This window comes from Monopterus albus, unplaced genomic scaffold, assembly GCF_001952655.1.
Source record: "Monopterus albus unplaced genomic scaffold, M_albus_1.0 scaffold106.1, whole genome shotgun sequence".
NCBI classification, from domain to species: Eukaryota; Metazoa; Chordata; class Actinopteri; order Synbranchiformes; family Synbranchidae; genus Monopterus; species Monopterus albus.
Window position 1 is genome coordinate 1,448,350 of NW_018127986.1, and position 20,335 is coordinate 1,468,684.

The 20,335-nt window shown below is 39.7% G+C and overlaps 1 protein-coding gene across 7 annotated transcripts; it reads right to left on the reverse strand.

The window, feature by feature from the left end:
* Positions 1-1,162: 1,162 nt before the first annotated feature.
* On the reverse strand, positions 1,163-18,425 carry LOC109966038 (protein kinase C-binding protein 1-like). 7 transcript variants are annotated; one of them, XM_020610599.1, is made up of 21 exons: positions 18,211-18,425; positions 17,878-18,115; positions 12,770-12,840; positions 11,984-12,147; positions 9,880-10,101; positions 9,284-9,397; positions 9,038-9,130; positions 8,664-8,751; positions 8,525-8,580; positions 8,355-8,432; positions 8,136-8,251; positions 7,519-7,994; positions 6,685-6,813; positions 6,437-6,601; positions 5,563-6,075; positions 4,204-4,686; positions 3,982-4,115; positions 3,694-3,774; positions 3,535-3,613; positions 3,174-3,413; positions 1,163-2,383 (listed from the first exon to the last, which is right to left on the reverse strand). In XM_020610599.1, exons 2-21 carry the CDS (start codon positions 17,889-17,891, stop codon positions 2,205-2,207), a joined length of 3,495 nt encoding a protein of 1,164 aa, XP_020466255.1. In that variant the 5' UTR covers positions 17,892-18,115; positions 18,211-18,425; the 3' UTR covers positions 1,163-2,204. The 7 variants fall into 7 exon arrangements, with proteins under 7 accessions (XP_020466255.1, XP_020466259.1, XP_020466258.1 ...); XM_020610603.1 differs by having other exon boundaries at positions 9,880-10,023; positions 18,211-18,394; XM_020610602.1 differs by lacking the exons at positions 17,878-18,115; positions 18,211-18,425 and adding an exon at positions 15,766-16,261.
* Positions 18,426-20,335: the final 1,910 nt, after the last annotated feature.

Consider the following 20,335-nt stretch of genomic DNA (forward strand, 5'->3'; position numbering starts at 1 on the left):
AAACAAAAATGGTGTTCTGCTTCATATTCAGCATACCTTCAAAGGTTTGGTGCATCAGTTACAAAACAATATGCTATTAGGATATTTATTATATAGTTCCCACTGGTTCTTTTAATTTTTAAGGAAATGTACTCTCACAGAGAGCATTATTAGTACATCTCCAACTAATAGCTGTTGATTAATTTGCAGTTGTTATATATAATCAATTGTTTTGTCAGAAAACGGCAAGAAATTGTGAAAAATGCTCAATATACTTTCCTATAGATCAAGGTGACATCTTCAAATGTCTTATTTTATAAACACTTCAAAACCCAAAGAAAAGCACCAAATGCTCATACATATACTGTACATACACTCAAATATCTGACATTTTTGCTTCCAAAATTGCTAAAACAACTATTCAGTTATCACAATGTTGCTGATTAATGCACAGTTTTATTGGGAATGAACTGTGCAGTATCAGACACATCAGAAATATTTGAACTATGTTACATTTTCTGCAGCAAAAATCTTTTGGTTTTCTGTTCTGGGTGACATACTGTTGAAAAGGACATGATACCCAGTAAAAATACTGCAGTAATAAAATTAAAAAAACACTTCTTCAGGGTTTTACTACAACTTTACCATATGTTTGAAAGGCTTAGGCTAAATATAAATTAAAACTGTAACTTCTGGAACTTAGAGAATCACTTTTTTGTTGGTTCACTCATATTTATTTTGGATAGGCATGCAGCCTTTTACCAATAGAGAAATAGGAACTAATGTGCCAATTGATATTGCTTGTCATTTGTGGGATGGAAGTGAATATTTCCTATGTAACTTAGTTGCTGATCATTCTTGGTAAATTTCACATCTACATCACATCTACATGGCCAGCTCCATAACTGCTTTCAATGTTTTCTTGTTGAACAAAATTATCAGGACACCTTAAGATGTAAAGAAAAACAAAAACTTTGACTGGGGGTTTAGTGGTTTCCTGTTTGTTGAGCTACATCCAAAGTTGATTAGTGATCATTTCATTTGTGGTTATTTTCATACAAAAAGGTCTGACACTTGAAATGAATTAAGGGGCAATGGGTGCAATGTTAATCTGAGTCAATTATTTTTGTTCATGATGTAAATTTTAATTCTTCACATTTTAAAAACAAATGAAACCAATAAACAAGTTGATCAGACTGATTTTATTTTTCCTTCACAAGTCCATTTATTGTATGTACAATATGTAAACAATAACAAGACACAAGGTCAAAACAGACATGCTCACAGGAAATAATGTCCAGCCAAAACACGGGTTGTATTTATGCCAACCCAGTTTTAGACACAGTCTGAGCAGGATTTACATCAGCTTTGGGTAACCAGTTAAAGAGAGACTTCGCTCAGTGCTGACATTCATTTGAAGTAATTTATTTTCAAATAACTTTTTTAGACACATAGAAATGTGATATCATTAAACATACTATAAAAACCTATAACACTATAAATATTGTTCAGGTATTTTCTTACAAAAACTTTGTACAGTTAAATTTTTTGTTAGTTTGAATCACAGATCTTTTTATGTAGGTCTATACAACGTGGAACTACAATACAAAACTTGCAGGAGTCAGAAATGCCACTGCTGACATGAAGAGGACATGGTTGAAAACAATGTTTAAACCTGCATTACTCAAAATACTTCAGTTGACATGTAGAGGACATTGTTTAAAAAATAAAAATAAAACTTGCATAACTATAGATACCTCTGATAGCGCCATGATAAATGAGTGTCAGTCACTGATGGCGGTTTGTTTTTTCTTGTTCTATGGAGAGCAAGCGGCAAAATAAAAAAAAAAATGCCATGAAGTACTTAAGAGCAGCAGTGAAAGTATTGATGTAGCAAATATTCTGTGGGGTGACAATTTGCTCTGGCTTGAAATAAAGTGATAACAAAGCTATAACATAAAACTACAGTATGAACAAACAAGCATTTTATTTCTCAAGACAGACTACTTTCACATGGTAAATCCACCTGAACACAGATTTGTGGAGCGTCGGAATGAAGGATAAACTAAAACTGTGTGCCAAGCAGATGTACATGACAATGAAAAAAATCAAAGTGATTTGTCACAGAGGTGCAGGCTTTCAAGAACCAATTTTGACAGCACATTTGACGGCCCAAGCCCCACGACGGCCTTGCAAATTCTGCCAGAGTTTCCGTAATGTAGCAGTTAAGTCACAGTAACGGCGGCACTGTCCTTGCTCTTGTCCAAATATGTGGGAGAGTTGCTTTTGTCTGATATGGATCCTGCTCCCGAGGCCAGGTTCTGTGTGGCAGGAGAGTGTCCTGATGATTTGACAGAAGGATCCGAGTTGGGCTCTGCCTCTGGCTCCTGCTGCGAAGCTGAAGCTGGAAGAAAAAGCAAAAAATTAAGTGAGAACACAGACACTACATAGTTGCTTGTGTTTCTGCAGAATCTGCCTCTTATTGAGTAAGGGGCAAGGCTGTGTCTATAAAACACTATGATGAGATAGTTAACTGCTGTTTATTACTGCAAACACACAACCACTTGGTTTGATACATGATAATGGCCTTTAAAGGAATGGATGCTTGCCTTAAGAGGAGTTTGGGGATGAGTTTACAGGCAGAAAGACAGACTGTATTGAGGATGGTAACATGTTCATCTTACATCTGACACTGAATGCAAGATGGCAGAGAAGGAGCTACATTCAATTTTCAAGCTGGAATGTTTAAAAATACAATTAAATGCAATAAAAACATTTTTGATTGTCTCAAAGCACTGGAATTGTACAAAAAATGCATAATATTTAGTTTTGAGTCAGAATACATAATGAGCATGTACAAACCCCATTTCCAAAAAACTTGGGACATTTTCCAAAATGCAATAAAAACAAAAATCTGTGATTTGTTAATTCGCTCAAACCTTTCTTTAACTGACAAGACACTTAAGTGAACAAGCATTCAAACTGAGTAAATACATACTGAGGACGGCTCTCGTTTTAAACTTGTCTTTAAGCATTATGCTTTTGTGTGCATACCCATCTGTATATCTCACTAAAGTATTTCATTTAAAAAAAGTCAAAATAATTTTAAATTCTGCCATACCACAGCTCTGGTATTTACATTTGCCAATTAACTTTTTTAATCCATTTGCACATCATGAGTGTGTTTACATTACCTGACTGCGTGCAGGACTTCATGTGCTCCGGCCAGTGGGCCTGCTGGCAGGGGTAATCACAGTAGCTAGTATTCCAGCAGCAGTAGAAGATGGCCTCTTTCCTGCAGTTGGCACACCACTGTTTCTTTTTGGTCTCGTCCACCGCCTGCTGCTTTTCCAGCTCCATCTGCTTTTTCACCTCAGCCACCAACCGTTCTCTTTCCTGCTCTAGACTCTGTCTCATTTCTGCCATTGTCAGTTCTATACATGTAAAAAAAAAAAAAAAAAAGAATTACAACATCTGTAATTATAACATAACTGGTTCCGTGGCATGTAAACTCTTAGAGGTGTAGTGACATGTTGCTGCAAGCAGGAAACTTACCAAGATTGTGCTTCATCTCTGATAGCTCTTGTTGATGCAGCCACTGGAGTTTCTCGATCTCTATCCTTAAGCGTCGAATCTGTGGCAAATAAACACAGCATTTATAATGCTTTATATCTCACAATCTAATACTGCGATATATTGTTTGCTGATAGTTACCTCTGCAATTGTGTTTCCTGATGTGCTTTTGGAAAGGTCATTGTAGATTTCCGTCATTGTCCCTTTTATTGTATCCATAATCTGTGGGTAATATGTTTTATTAGTCAAAAGTTTTAATTACTTCATCCCTTAAATTAAGTGAAGAGTGTGGTAAATATATTATAACTGGACTATTTTGTATGACTTTTCCTTACTTTAGGTAGCATCAATGCAAAATGACAAAGCTTAGAGAGGCAGTCCTTTTCTCATTTTGCACATTTAGTCACAAAGCACAGGATTCTAACTTACTTTGTTTGTGTACTTGGCTATATCTGCAGCCACATCAGCTGAGACTGTGGGGATCTGTAAGTCACCTGACATGAAAGATGAGCTAACAGCAGCTGTAGACGACGATGTATTCTGAGGCAGATCTTTTTGTTGTACTGCAAAGTAGAAATTATATATCCATTAATACACATTTTATCAATGTTATGTTTAATCGGATGAATGATTATGCTGATATACATCTACCCTTGACAGCTTGTCTGGTCTGATAGCGGGTACTCGAGGAATTGTTCTGCTGTTGTAACTGCAGCTGCTGTGGACTGCGTGTCTGCCCCTGAGCCTGGGCCTGCATCTGCACTGCTGACTGCTCTCCATGCTGCTGCTGCTGCTGCTGCTGCCTGTGCCACTTTTGAGAGGACGCCTGAAACTTGGTGGGATTCCAAACCACTGCTCGCTGTACGGCCTGAGCTGTCTCTTTGGGCAGCAGAGGGCGCTGTTTCTTTACAGCTGCAGGTGCTGGGGATAAAGGGGAGACTGAGGTGGAGGCAGGAGAAGGAGTACTGGTAGGTCCACTGGATGTTGTTGTTGTTGTTGTTGTGATGATGCTGGGCTGAAGAGCTGCAGCTGAAACAAGGTTGAGGGCTGCTGTGATGGCAGGTTGCGAGGAGTCTTTCAGGTTGGAGACAGCCTCCCGTGACGGTGCTGCTGCTGATGTAGAAGAAGGTTTACCTGGGTAGGAAAATAAAATACTGCTCCTTAATAGGGAGGCATTCTGGATTTATAAATCATTTTAAGCCCAAAATGGTTAAAGAAGGACCTTGATTTGAAGCTACTTTTGCAATGTCCACTGGATTATAAATTCAGTTAAAGAATCAATGTATTAAAGTCATCTGCAGACTTTGAAATTACTTAAGGTTATACATAAATGTTACAAGATCAAAAATATATGTGTACTGTGCTTTGAGAAATGAGGCTGAAAAACAAGATTGAAAGAGTCCTGAATTTGTTGCCTTATAGTGAAAATGGATATTCAACCTTTTTAACCCTTAACTGGTTAAGATGACAGATTGTATCTGCTAAAGAATTTCCTGAAAAAAAAGGCTGTAACATTAAACTGTATGTTTTATCAGTTTATATTTGTCTTGTAATTTTTTTTACAAGTTTTTATTTAATAAATCATAATTTTAGGAAAGGATGATGACAATATTTTGCATAGTAGCTATTTGTGGTTGATTAGTCACATGACTCATCAGTGGACAGTAAATAAAAAAACCGTCTCAGACACCATCTTAACAAATGCAAGATAGTTGAAAATGCTTGGTGTGTAAACCACAGTGTGGAGAAGAGATGTGCAGTGTGCTTTAAGACTGATGGACTTGTGTGGAAGGTCATTGTGGTTCACTGTCTGTGCATTGTTAGAGACACTGAGAAAATATTTTACTATAAGGATTACTGTTTCTACTGTTTCTTACAAAATGTCCTTCTAGCTGAGGTACAAGTCATAATGAGATTCACAGGACAAGTCTGGACACACTTTTCCATTGAATTGAATGGAAAAGTGTGTCCAAATATCTGATACACACACACACACGCACGTGTCCTTACCTTCCAATTTGGCAACATTAGATTCTTTGACAGTTTTGGCAGAGGAGGCGCCTGGATCTCTTCGTGCCCGTTTTGAGTCACGGCCTCCATGTTCATCCCCCAGGTCAATCACCAGCTCTCTTTCAGAATCAGAGTCTTGCTCAGCCACTGATGAGACCAGAGCTGCTTTGCCCTCCTCTGGGGCTTTGGGCCTGTCAGTGAGTGGTTGACACTGGGGTGTTCTGGGCTTGTCCTGAAGGTCCTTATCTGGGCCACTGCTACCCTGCTTCTCTTTGAGCAGGGGTTCAGGGGTGGCTTTAGTCCCTGTCCCTTTAACGCCCTCCTTATTCTCTCCCTCTGTGCTTGATCTGGGCTTTTTTCTCTCTGCTTTGTCCTTGTCATCCTGGGAGGAGCTCTTTGGCTTGTGTTCCTCATCACTGAGATACTCGCTGTCACTTGAGTCCGATTTCTCAGAGTCCTCAGAGTCACTGTGATCCACACCTTTATATACATCTTCAGAAATCTCATCTATCCCTGTGTGGAAGAACATTGATATTATTTAAAAGAGCGATTTTTGTCAGAGCTGAATAAAAAAAATTTGGGTTAAGTGCTTCATAATTTAACAACTAGATAATCTAGTCTTATCTAAAATCTCTCATCTAAAACCAGGTGAACTGTCTCGGTATTTGTAATTTATTGTATAAAACAAGATAATCTAAATTCATCTTGCAAATGACCATTTTGGACTTGCAAAAAAAACTGAAATATTCAAAAAATTATTGTTTATGTAATTAAGTTTGAGATCATAATCAAGAGGCAAGATTGTGTGAGCTGAACTGTGCAAGAATAGAGTTATGTGCCAAAAAATGGCACAAGGTGGTCATGTAGAATGTACCGAGCTGTGCCTTGCAGCTTTCTATAGTCTTGTCCAGGCTCCTGATGTGTCTCTTTGGGGTAGGGGCAGCAGCTGATGTTCCTTGTTGTTGTTGTTGTTGATGCTGCTGTTGCTGTTGCACAGTCTCACTCAGCTCCTTCAGATCCATCTCAGCCTTCACTCGATCTGAAAAGAATAGGTCAGTATTACATTTGTACAAATTCTCTTCAGAGAATTTGTTGTTGATTAGCCTTTGTGTTGGTACTGACCCAGGTTGAGATTGAGGATGCCCCCTGTGCCTGCAGTCCTTTCCTGCTTGGGCACCAGTCCAGAGTTAAAGGGCTTTGGGCTGCCGGATACACTGCCTGCAGGACCCATCTTCCCTGAAACAGGAGATGCTGTAATTGCAACAAAACAAAAGTTTCAAGCTTAGTTATTTTTCATTTCCATATTTAGCCAAAATTGATCGCTCTACACAGGGCCACTCCACCAGAGTAATATAGACTAAATCTGTGATAACTGATTTTTTGGTTGCTTGGGGGCAGAGGTACACAAGTTGTGAACACATCACTGGTCTTTTAACACCCTTTAAGTTCATATGGTGAACTTGTTAGTAAATAGTTGCGTATTTACACATCGTGTAGCTATAGGACATTATCATTCATCTGAAGTTGTGTTTCTAGCCACCTTGTGAATTTAAGTTCAACATTCACTCTTTTTTTTTTAAAGCTCCGTTTTTGGTCTCTGACAACACTGGAAGAGAATATTTCATCCTTTAACTCTTAAGTGCTCCACTAGGTTACTCTAATAGTGCAGTTTAATGCTGAGCAGGCAGTGTACAGTGGATTTTAGAGCTGCCTGCTGTAAAAAAAAAAAAAAACAACCACTATGTAGGCAGTGAGAGTGGGCCAAACTGTAAATTTACAGACAGAACAGCTCAACAATGAGCTGGAACCTGCTGCAAAGCTCCTGTAAAGCAGAGGCAGCTATAGATTGAGAGAATACTTCTTTGAAGGTTCATCACTACAAGTGGCCACTTTCACATTGTCATTTGACACATTATTATAAAAATATCAACTGTGACCACTTTGACATGTAATTACCTGTACAATCCATTGATTCCTCTCCAGTGCTGTAGTGGAAGGCAGGATTCCTGCCGGCCTTGTCTACATCCTGCTCCCCATCAGATCCTGTGTGAACAGAGGAGTTGGTGCTCATGGGAGACCGAGGCATGTCTGACATCGAAACCCTCCGACCCATACCACTGGATGTGGAACTCTTGCTCAGGACCATCTTAGGAGATGCTGTTATATCAAAGCTGAAACGAAGTTTATCTGGTTTCTCTGTTTTCACTGTCCCAGCACTGGGGTTGGAGGGGTCCAGTAGCATCTGTAGCTGATTGTTAGGTGTGTAGGGCGTGCGGAAAGGTGCATAGTTGAAGACCCCAAATTTCTTGCGAATGTTTTCCACATAGACCTCCATCTCTTGCATGGCACTGTTGAAAATGCTCTTTGTTTTTTTCACAGAGAACGGGATCTCTTTGGACATGAGGTAACAGTTGTTGATGGGGACCCAGGCCCTTCATGAAAGCACAGAAAAAAAAATAAAATCATGTACCAAATTAGTACTAAACGAGTCAACTGATCTAGGCTTCTTTTTGGTCAAACAACCCTAATTCAAGGAGGCCATTTCTTCTGCTGCGCTAAGAAGTTAATCTCACCTATCGTGTTGCCCAAAGAAGCGTGCGTCTACCTGTCCATCCTTTTCCCGAAGTGCTTTTGCTGGCCAGAAAGGAAAACCCTTGAGCTTAGCCCAGACCAGGGGGTGGGGTTGACTCTGTTGGGGACAAAACAAAACTCACTGTTTCACAGATCTGCAATGTAAGCCAAGATGTATAACCACTGTTTAAAATGGTGTTTAAGATTATGTAAAGACTTACACATGGCTCACAAAACCAGTTGTCCCTTTTTTGGCATGAAGACAGATAGCACTCCGGACAAACCTCAATCTCATTCATCTAAATATATATAGTCAATGGCAAAGATGTGATTATATATGCATACAAAACATTTACACAAATGGTGGTGTTATTTAGTAAAGTTTCTTTACCTCATGTTCACAGATTTTAACGATGACTTTCGCAGTTGCTGTTAGTTTGTGATTACCTGAAATAAAACCACAAGATTACTTAATATTTTCCTTTTCTTTGGCAGAACAGGGTGTTTGCTGATATGTCAAAGTTGACTACCTCCATTATAAATGATGCAGTTGTGTAAGATCCATTTCATATCCGCAAGAAAGGCTTCGGTGCAGCCATACATTTTCTTTTTGATGTTCTATGAAAAAAATGAAAATATCGAAATCAAACACAATAACACAATAAGAATCATTACCGATTTACAGTACATATTCTGTTTGTGTTTTCTATACATTGGTGTGTGACTCTGTGTGTGTAACTATAAGACAACTCTCTCAACCTCCAGCAGCTGCACTTGAATTGTGTACCTTTATGTTTCATTCCAATTACAACATTTCTGTTTGTGTAAACATTGTGCAAGACATTTTGCCCTTTTTATTTATCTGTTTTTACCAATTTTGTACAACTCAAATAAATTATTTTACCTTCTCTAAAGTACACAGGTCCATGGGGTGAAAGATATACTCTGCATAATCTGGGTGCTGTTCCAGAGACACTGGCTTCTGAAAAGGCTCTGTCTGCATAGTTCAGACAAATATGAAAAAAAAAGAAACATCTGCATCAGCCAAACGTCTGATGTCTTATTTATTGGATATGTTTCCTGAATTTTTGTTTTTGAATATAAAATGTATTCTTAGACACAAATACTATAAGGCATCTACAAATCTTACCCCAGGTTGTTTAATCTTTTGGAGTGCAAATTTGAGCAAGTATGACAGTTGGTCTATTGTCAGCATTGTCATTGCCTTGCTCTGGGTTTCAATGCATTCAGCAACTGTTATTTTCTGCAACAGCAACAAAAATTATTATTATGATTATCATGAAAATGAACACCAGTCCAAAAGAATGAATACAGATATAAACCGACATATTAACTTTTGTAAAGCTGACATCATCTGCTGTCTTTTGATTTAGCTGGTACAAATGTCACATGCCCACAATTGTGCCAATTAAAATAATTTTCCAAAGTGTAAAGAAGCAGATCCAAACTTCAATCCTCTAACATCTCTCAGGTATACGTATACTGTTAGCTACTAGTCACGCTTGCAGTGGTGTCACACCATGTGCCATAGAGAAGCCTGCAGATTTTTGGATCAACCACAGACTAAAGTAGGTGACTTCACTCATTTGTTTCTTCTTTTTTGGCTGAAGTTGCTCTTAGCACATAGTCTGACAACAGTTTTCTCAACTAAGCAAGCAGGATTATGCCTCGAGTCCTTCAATAATTTGTGTACACCCACACACATACACGTCTTCAGCGAGATACCTCACACTCTGGACAGAACCAGTCGCCCTCGGGCTCGGCTGGTAGTTTGAGGCACTTGGCGTGGTACACCCTGGGGCAGAGCTCACAGCAGAGCACCTGGCCCTCGCGGTGGCACAGCCAGCAGTAGAAGTCATTCCTGCCGTCCTGCGGTACAACATCAACAGGGTCTGTGGTGAGTGCTGGCTGCTTCATATAGTAAAAGGGACCATGTCTTAGCTCTGACTGAAATGCAGGCAAGAGAAACAGGGGGGCAGGTTTCAAAAACACGCAGGAACACAAAAAGGTGCAATGCAAGAGAAGGGGTAAGCAGGGTAAGCAGAATAAAGGCAAACAACTCAACTATCTGAACATCTTGTCATGTGACACTTTCAACTGTGAGCCAACCTAAACCAAACCAACGGGTTTCAGGGTGTGAGCTTAAGCACAGATCATCTGTCACATGAGAGTAAACACAATGCATGACATGGTTCTCTGGGAAGTACCAAACTGATACGTTAGCAATGCTACATTATTTGATAAATAGTAGCTGGTTTCACAGCTCAGAGTGAGTGAGTCCAAATTACACAAAGTGTTTCTTGTTAATTTATCATTAGTAGTGGTAAAATGAAACTGTTGCTTATTCAACCCTATACAAAGAACCAAGCATACATTCTACACCTATCACGAAGGCATAAGTCTATGTTTATGTCAAACAACCATCATTTACACAAACAATAACTGTCTTCTATATCATGCAAGGTCAACATAGGACTAAAGGATGAAGGGGAGTCACTCAGCACCACATTATTGTGGCAAGCATATAATAACAACATATGCATCAGAGCCATATATAATCCCAAAATGCAGAACACTTAAAAATTGCTAAATAGCTGGGTATAAATGATGACTGATGTCACATTTCAGCAGTCATCAAAAACACGAACATCCCAAGCTGTCTGAAAAATAAATGTATTTAAATTGACCATGCACTGGTGAAACAGCCCCAAACCTATACAAGAAACCTCTCATAACAAGAAATGTCCACTCTCACAGCAGGTCAAACTCATGCACGCTGGTGCATTTTAAAACTAGTAATATACAGTACTATAGTCATAATCACACAGGGTGTGTTCTCACAGGCATAATGGGCACTTTTTCACACACCCCCAAACAAAAAGCCCAGCATTGTGCTTCACCATAACTGCAGTGTGTGTAGGCCTCCAGCTTTTTTTTTTTAATTCTGTCTTGTTCCCTTGTGTCTACTGGTAATACCAACTTTTAGGTTAGAGAGGAAGACTAAAGGCACCAATATACTCAGTAAGACCTGCTTGTTGGACAGCCATATAGCCTCAGAAACCCCCTTGACCCACAGCTTTCCTTCACTGGATTAGGAGGGGCTGTGTCTGACAGTTTCTCTAACTTTGCAAAACTGATGATCTGAAACTCCTTCCTCACTTCACACCATGACTACACAGCTATGTGGAGGTGAAGGTTTGAACTTCTCTTTCTACCATTATATCCCAGTTCCTTTAACTGATCACTCCTTGCTCCTCTATCTTTGCTTAACATGGAAGTGCATCATCTGGAAGGATATCCCAGAGCTTTTATTCATGTTCTAAGGAGCGAGGATTGTGGATCAAGGAGGTTGCCTGGAGGAGCTGTGACACCCCTTTATCAAAAATCACTTAGTGAATGGATGCTTCAGATGAAGAATAGGAGGAAAGGACACTTCTGTCTTTAATACGTTTCCTCCATTCCTCTAGCCTCATATTTTCCCGCAAGGAAAAGATGGAAGTGAGGGAAACGTGGACTTTCTTAAGGGAATTCAGATATACCCTAGCTCTCTTTTTCATTCTTCAGAACTGTGTGTGGCACTTTCCATGTGAGCAACACTAAGTATGCTTTTCAGGAGAAAAGGGATGAATCATTGACTGGGCGGAAGAAAAAGAAGTCCAAACTCATATTGTTTTAGTTTTTAGCACCTTCTCCTCTGCTAACATCACCTCATACTGTGGAAGGACAGACCTCCAGTCACAGTGAGTACACTGGCATTTGACCAAAACACTGTTCTCCACAACCTTTGAGAACACACCAGATTCTGAAATGAGAACACTGGAAGCCATACCTGGTCTTTGTTATTACAGTTGACAGCCCCAGGCTTCTTCTTTTTCTTGAGAGGGCTGGGGGAGGTGTCTGAGGGAGAGTGTCCATTGGAGGAATGGGTGGGACTCGGCACCTTTCTCTTCTGTGGTGCCGCTGATCGTTCCGCTGACCCCGGAGGATCAGGGACTGGACACAGAAAGACAATTATCACTTAATCCCAGACAGGATGTATTACTCACTGCACTCAAGGCCAGCATGTTACACAAGCTTCAGAAGATCAAAAGACTGAAGTGCTCTGACAAATTTAGCTAGAGGTAGAATAAATCAACAGTATGGGGGAAAAAATCAGAAACCATAATACACAATTCCAATTATGTCACATTCTTCAATCTTAATGATAAACCAAGGGAGGACAAATTGAATCTATTCAGTTTTCAGCTGAACAATTCAATAATCAAATTCAGTGGTCATTTGCTATTATTTTCATAATAGTAACATTTAGCCTGACAGAAATAACTGAAAGAAAAACAATTACTGAAGATATAACTTATACATATTACATTAACACTTGATAGTAACAAATAGCTAGAGGGCTTCCACCCAACTAACTAGACTCTGTGTGGAGACTTGAGACAAACAGACAAGCAGCAAGGCAAAATGGATTATCTCTGTTGTCCTATGAGACCAATAAAATGCATTACTCTGCTCTCCCAACTAACAGTAAGTAAGCTCTACATTCTCTGAAACTAAGTCGCCTAAGATATTTGGCTCCCAAAGTGAGGTACTCGGCCTGACAGACGTACCGTACCTTTGGATCGTAAAGATGCATCCATCCCCTCTACCACATCAGACTCGGTCTTTATCTCCTCCTCAGCCAGACTGCAGAGCACACAGAAACATAGAGAGGCAAACACAAAGTCAGAAAGGGTATTCAGAAACCACAGCAGCATAACAGTAAACAAGTGAACACCACCTAAGGCAGTCAGGTCCCAGAGGATGTGTCAGTGGGGACTGCAGGTTTCCATTGTTGCTGTTTTCATTTGATTTCAGCATATTTCTGACATTATAGTACGAAGTTCAAATCCTTTCCATAGCATCAGTGACAAACGAGTCTGAATATGTTCTTTATGCTACAAGGCAGACAATGGTTAACAATCACCATGGCAACGCTCCTCTCCGTTAAGCACAAAATGATATTCCCAACAACACACAGGACCATTTAACTGACATTGCGCGACACCTCCATCCTTCAGGAGTCACAGCTGCAAGCGTGTAGTTCAGCTAGGTGCTGATCTTTGTGCCATGCTTTGTTTATGACAAATGCTGAATAGTCCTATAGTAACGAGACAGCAAGAGGGAATTGGTCCATACTATTGAGGGACAATGTCTCATGGTAATTAACAGTATGTTTCTGCCTCTTCTCAAGCCCCTTCAGTAACAACAAGGTTATACCCAAAGGAACTTGGCCCATTCTTGCAGACCAAAAGTAGAAGATTATTTCTAACAAGCTTCAAACCGAGATCTGTCTAAAATCTCCATCACATGCATATTCAAGAAGCTCTGCTGATGAAACTCATGTTTCACAACTGTCCACCTCTAAGTAATCTCCAACATCTGCACAGCATAAGGCCTCTTGTACAGCTGTGATTACAAACAGGTCAGTATTAATATCACATATCTAAATGCTAATAATACAGCCTCTCCAACACACATCTAGTACTGGAAAAGCCGGATTCCCCAGGTCTTCGCTCCTGCTCCCATCTCATTTCCTCTGAGTAAGAAGCACAAGAATAAAGGGGTGTCTGGCAATAAATGAAGACCTTTGAGTGTTTGGCTCCTCCTTTGTCAGAGTAACAGAGGGCCTCGTTCCAAGGATGTAGCCTTTATTCACAAGTCCCGAAGGGAAAATCCTCCCAAGGACCCCTGACAGGTCACACACTTGACCCGTTCATAGCTTTGACTGCAACTCTGGTTTCCATCCGAGAGTAAAAAAAAAAAGCTCTTGATATCCACTCCTCAAGCCTTAAAGAGACATTCCACACAAAGATGATCAAATGTCAGTTCACTGATAAGCATAGGAGGGTTCATATGCATATCCTAAAGGGTTCAGTGATATGACAAACCCAACACAACAGCAGATTAGATGCGATCACATCAGCTATTAAACCTATACTCATTGCAACACCATGGTTCATGTTTGCCCAGAGGTTTAGCAATGATCAAAGCTCTCCATTCTACCAAGAAAAGTTCTAAATACAGCCAACACTATGGCTCACAACCATCAAGGTTATTCCCTTTGTTCTGTCAGACATTAGAAGCAGCAATCACAGGCAGCTTAATAAACTGGAATTTAGGAGAATAAATACGTCATAACTGAAAAATGACAAACATGGTTTAAGCAGAGTTTCTTTAGGAATATGACACATGGGTATCTTGTTTCATCCTGCCAACAGTCTCTCACACTCACACACGCTCAGACACACACCCCAACCCCTCCGGGGCCTTCCTGTTCCGGACTGAGAGAACAAATGAGGCCCACATGAAAATAAGAAAACGTTAGCCAAGTCGCTCTTCTACATGTACCACAGCCCTGAAAAGAGAGAACATTCACTATCACCAGGCAGCACAGAGCTGCTGAACAAAGTGCCACAACCACTATACTATATACACACCTAATACCAATGACAAGACATTGCTGCAACTACCAGGAAGGCAGGATGACCAGCAGTAAAGGAAAAAGTATGCTGATCCAAAGGGCAGATCAGGAGCTATGATCCATCACACCAGAAGAGTTAAGCAAATAAATCCTCAGCAGATTCTGGGATAAATCCAGAGACACCCAGGTTCAGGAAAACACTGACAGTACTCCCCCTCTGCAAGTGGTACCTGATGGACAAAACGGAAACAACACTGAGTCAGTGCCTTTAGATTCCACTCCTGTGAGAGACGAGCAGGGTTCTCTCGTCACAGAAAATGGAGGCCACAGCTTGCTCCCCTCCCCCCTCTCCCCCATCCCCCACTCTGAGGCTCAGACTCAGGCACTGGCACATCCATACATGAGGACCAGAGAGATCTGTGGAGATTACAACCCAACATTAAAAAAAAAGCCACGACTATGTCAAGACAAACCTTCACGGGCGTTGACAGAGACAGAGGAGAAACACAGAGAGGGAGACAAGAAAATCCAGCAAAGTGAGAAGCACTCATTTCTCTCTCTCTCTTTTTTAATGTCTTCGATCTGGTCTTCCCTCCTTCCCTGTGAATAATGCTGTCATAGAATAATTTGATTTCATTTTGAAGAAAGAGACTAACAGTCAGATCCTGGCAAAGCTACTCTCTATACCTCAAGGAATATATCGTGCTAAGACAAAACAGACAAATATCTGAATAAACGACTTCTTTGTATAACGATCCAGAAAAGGCATTAAATACAAACATCATGCCCTTAACACTGGAACTGGCATTGGAAACCCCTAGGATTAATACCATTAACAGTAAATACATCCTAAATACCAGGCTACAGAAGGATTATTGGGTTTTGTAAAATGACAGGACACAATTAGCTTTCACATGACCACATGCAGACAAATGAAGAAAAACAAACTCTTAGCTTTGGCTTGTACTGAAATCAACAAAACTATAGAATTAAAAAGCAGAAAATACAAATATCTTGCCTACAATTCATAAAATACTTAATTCAGCTACAATAAGCTGCCCGTTTTAGCATTTCTCCCAACTCATAATCAGCAAATAAAGTATACTGCTAGCATACACAGAATATCCTGTATAAAGGAAAGCTTTGACCTGGATTTTATATAAGGCTGTAAAGGGTGAATCAAAGATGGCTGTGGAATTTTCCAGAAGGCCCTTGCTCTCCCAGCTGCTCTCCCTCTGATTGTCAATCTTTAACCTCAGCTGCAGCTGCAATTGGCTGGAGGGCCAACAGGGTGGAACATTATTGGTCGGCTGTACTATGCCACATGGATCTCTGTGTGCAGGCTCCCCTCTTCCTCTTAAAAAGCCTTTTTGCTGCAATGCAGAGATTTCCCCCCTGCATTAGATGGTTTATTTTCCTTTAGTTTAGCTTGCCCTTCTTGATTATGGCAGTATAAACCACAGGGAATTTGAAAAAAGCCTTCAGGGAGATTATATTTGTGGTTTTGATGCATAACTCAGTTGCTGTGCTTTTCAACCTCTACCTTCCTATATATGGGCTCACAAAAGCTACGTTCACATTACAGGCCTTAATGCTCAATTCCAGTCTTTTTGCCAGATCCGATCTTTCTGTGTTGATGGTTCACATTTATGTTTGTAAGTGACATGTATCCTGCTCTGATTTCAACACCACCGAGTTCCTACAGATGAAATTTGAGTCACTTTGAGACAAAAATAAAACTTGAAATAAAATCGTAATAATAATAATAATTAACTGGATTACATGTAGCTTGAGAGGATTTCACAATTTGTTGCTAACATCGCTGGCATTTCTAACTGTCAGTGTTATGTAACAGTCACCTACGATGTGCAGTTACTTATAGTGGAAGTTAACTTTTGGTTTTGGTTTTACAGGGATAGTTGAACTGATCTAAGAAGAAGCAGATTTTAACGTTACCATTTTCTGTAAATGTCTGATGTCAAGCCACAGGAAACAAAATGCTCTTTGTTGCCCACGCACAGTTGAGACTGCTAAAATGGGATGAGTGATGTAACACAATGTGCAGTCTTGATATGTTCTGAAAAATGTTCATTTTGTTTCCAAACTTTAATCTTCAAGCAGCAGTTGTCATACACCATTTGATCTTATCAACCTTTTTACTTGCATTTTTAAGTGTGGTTCAAATGCATTTCTTTCTTATATGAAGCCTGTTTGAAACATGTTATATGAATGAAGTTGTCATTGTGTAGTTTCTTATAAGCAGTTCTAACAGAACATATACAAAACCTGTTGTTTTGTAACTATATCAAATGTATCAATGGAATTTGTTCTATGTGTAAAATCAAGAAAACTCCGTCATAGGAGAACGAAAGCACAGCAACCAGAGTTGGGAGTTAACACACACACACATATATGTGACATAAAGGCCTGTAAGGTCTCATGTTGTTTCTCTGTCCTGCATCTGATCTTTGAAGAGAACAATAAAATTCTCCCAAGCTCTCTACATACAAAATGGCCACTGTCTGACGATTAGAGAGTGGAATACACAGTTTCACAATAGTGCTGTGAAGTCAACAAAGTCTTGGGCACTAAACTCAGGGCCTATGTCTGAACATCTTATTTAGGTTAGAGTGGAAGAACTGGAAAGGTTTTGCTTCATGTGGGTCATGAATATGGCAAGTAGAAACTCTAACCTCAGTAATTTTTTATGTTTATACTGAGGCAAAATTTTGTATCCAACTACACTGTAATTTATTGTACATACACAAAAACAAAAACTAGTATTGTTATGTCCTGCACGGAGCCAAACCACTTACAAAGGGTACATAATAACCCCCGTCCTCCTCTTTTGCCCATCCCCCATTCTTTCCTCTGCCAGGGTACAACACAAGACTGCCACAACAGAGAGAAGATGTAGGGGCCATTTTTGAAACTAACTCTCTTTTTGCATTATATAAAAGGAAAAGGGTTTGCCATGGTCCACTCTGCCTCCTGTTTGGCAGCTTCGTTGTCTGGGGCACCCATGTGACCCTGAGACACAGAGAGAGAGCAAGGGTGAGAGTCGTTACCCAGGCCCCCACCCTCAGCACTGTGGAGCACAGAGGCCTGGCGAGGCCTCCAGTCTACCCCAGCTCCTCCTCCTGCACACTAAACTGATTTTAAGGTGTGCACATTCATCATGAGACACCAGCAGTCACCACAACAACAAGAAGGAAGCCATGTTGTTATCAGAGAGCTGAGATAAAAAAGACAGAGCTTACCTCTGTGGATGCATGGCTGCCTGACACACTGTTATGTCAACACTTATAAAACATGGAGGACACTCTCAGCCTTTAGTTGAGAAAGGCTCCGCTCTTCAGGCAAGCCGATCAGGCCCCAGTGATGTTAGCCAAAACCTGACTGGTCGCTTTCCTCACAGGGAAAATGCAAGGCCACGTCTGATTGGCTGAAACGTTTCCTGAGTAATTATCTTTGTTCAGTACAGGCAGGGGCAGCACTCTGAGTATCAGAGACAGGGGAAGAAAAATAAGCAAAGAGCTAGGCCTATAACCACAAAATAACATAAGTAATATGAATATTTTTGACATACACACCCATATAACAATGTTTTGAAGCTTCCAAGTGTAGAATCTTGAGGAAGTTGTCTTATCTGAAGGCTTTAGAAGTAGAAATGGCAGCATGTAGAGTCTGAGGAGCAGGACACCATGGCTTCTCTGCACAAGCCTCCATTTTTTTATGTGGAGAGGGCCTTTGTTTAAACTCCTCCCTCCCTCCTCACTGTTTCCAGAGAAAAGACAGACCACAGTTCTTCACCTATTTTGGTAATTCTGTCAGCACAAAAACACAAGGATTAGGTAGAAAAAAAATAAAAATTATACATTCAAAACATTTCTATAGTATGTTGCAGAGAAAAGGAAAACAAACCTAGAGGTCTGAAGTAATCACTCTTGTTTATGTGTCATGAAAGGGAACTTAAATTACCATTGTTACTGTGATAACATCCGTACATAATATATAAATGACAGTTAACCAAACAAATATTTATACAAACCTGCAGTTAGCTAACTGAATGAAAATAAAACATGTCCTCCAAAACAAGGAACACTAAAGGGTGATTTTTTTAAACGTGAGTAGGCTTTCCTCTTTGACACCTGTGCCAGTGCTAATAAGGATCATCAATAATTAAATACAGCTGTATAAACCACCATGTTTTGTTGTTTTGACAATAAGCAGTAGTAACAGCAACAGTAATATTCTCAGTGATCAGAAGAATAGAAAAATTGTTTCATTAAATTCTAATGAAATGTAATGAATCCTACATAATAACCCTGCCATAAATACAATCTTGGGAACATTTATAATTTTTGCTATTTTGCTGAGACTGTATCAGTTGTTGACTCAGCTGTTTGTTTGTTTTTGTGGGGCTGTAATTCACAGTCACACAATACAGTTATATAGTGTACTGCATTATACTGAAAAGTGTTTGTTTTAGTTCTCCATAGATGCATGCAATGTCCAAATACTAGAAAAGAACAACTAATTTAATGTAATACAGCATCTACACAATCCATGTCCTTTAAAATTAACAAGGTTTCATCAATATTATAAGAAATTCATATTGAAATTACAGTGTTTTAAGTTTTTAGTTAGAATGCATTATATTTAAAGGCATTATTTTATTTGGCCACAAAATTATTATGATGGAGTACCCCCAGAAACGTAGCAGTACTAAGCGAGGATAGCATTTTATAATGTCTTCCTGTTGCTGTGGTCACCATGTCCATGGACTCCAGAATTGTTTAGTCAAAGGAAGACAAGAAGTCAGCTTGGTGTAGGGTACAAAGCCACGACGAGTTCTATGCTGTACGACTGTGGTTACCATATCTGCAGTGTGCTCCCCCTATTCTGTTTCATCAGTGTGTGAGATAAAGAGGAAAAGGTTTTGCGCCCTACGTGGGGCTTGAACCCACGACCCTGAGATTAAGAGTCTCATGCTCTACCGACTCTGCCAAAGCTGGGGAACAATAGGTGGGGAAGAAGGGGCAAAAGGGGGGAGAAAATGGGGAAGAGAAGCGAGAGGAATTCACAGGATCGCAGGTTCGAATCCAGTGCTGGTAAAAGTAAAATTGGCATCTTTTTTGTAAAGTGCTGTGAAGATATTGTGGAGCATTAAATATAATTCCCTGCCCTGTTTTAAAGATATTTATTACAGTAAAAACTGATTTTTGCAGAATCATGCCAGAAGCTTTGAATATTGTTTTGCACTATACTGTTACTAGGTTACCATAAAAGACAAGACACCAGTTTACTCAGAATAGATTTATTCAGTAATGAAACAGAAAAAAAAACAATGTCACAGATCTTATTTGTATATGATACATTTGTGAAACAGCTACTAATATTATTCCTCTTGAAATAGAAAAAATTACTGTCCAGTGTATTAATTAGTTTATACAATTTCAAAAGAAAAACTATTACCATGGTGTAAAGCAACAAAGGTTGCTGAAGGTATGGTATAAAAAGGAAATGTATAAAAGCAAGTAAAAATGTAACAGTAAGGTCCCAGTTTATATGCACAAAGAAAATGATTAGAACACCAGGAAAGAACAAGAATTAACTTTCAATTAAGTGGTAACTCAAATATGAATGGCTGTAACCCACTGTGCTGTACCTTTAGCAACTCCAGCCAGTTTTTTGGTGATCTGAAAATAAATAAGC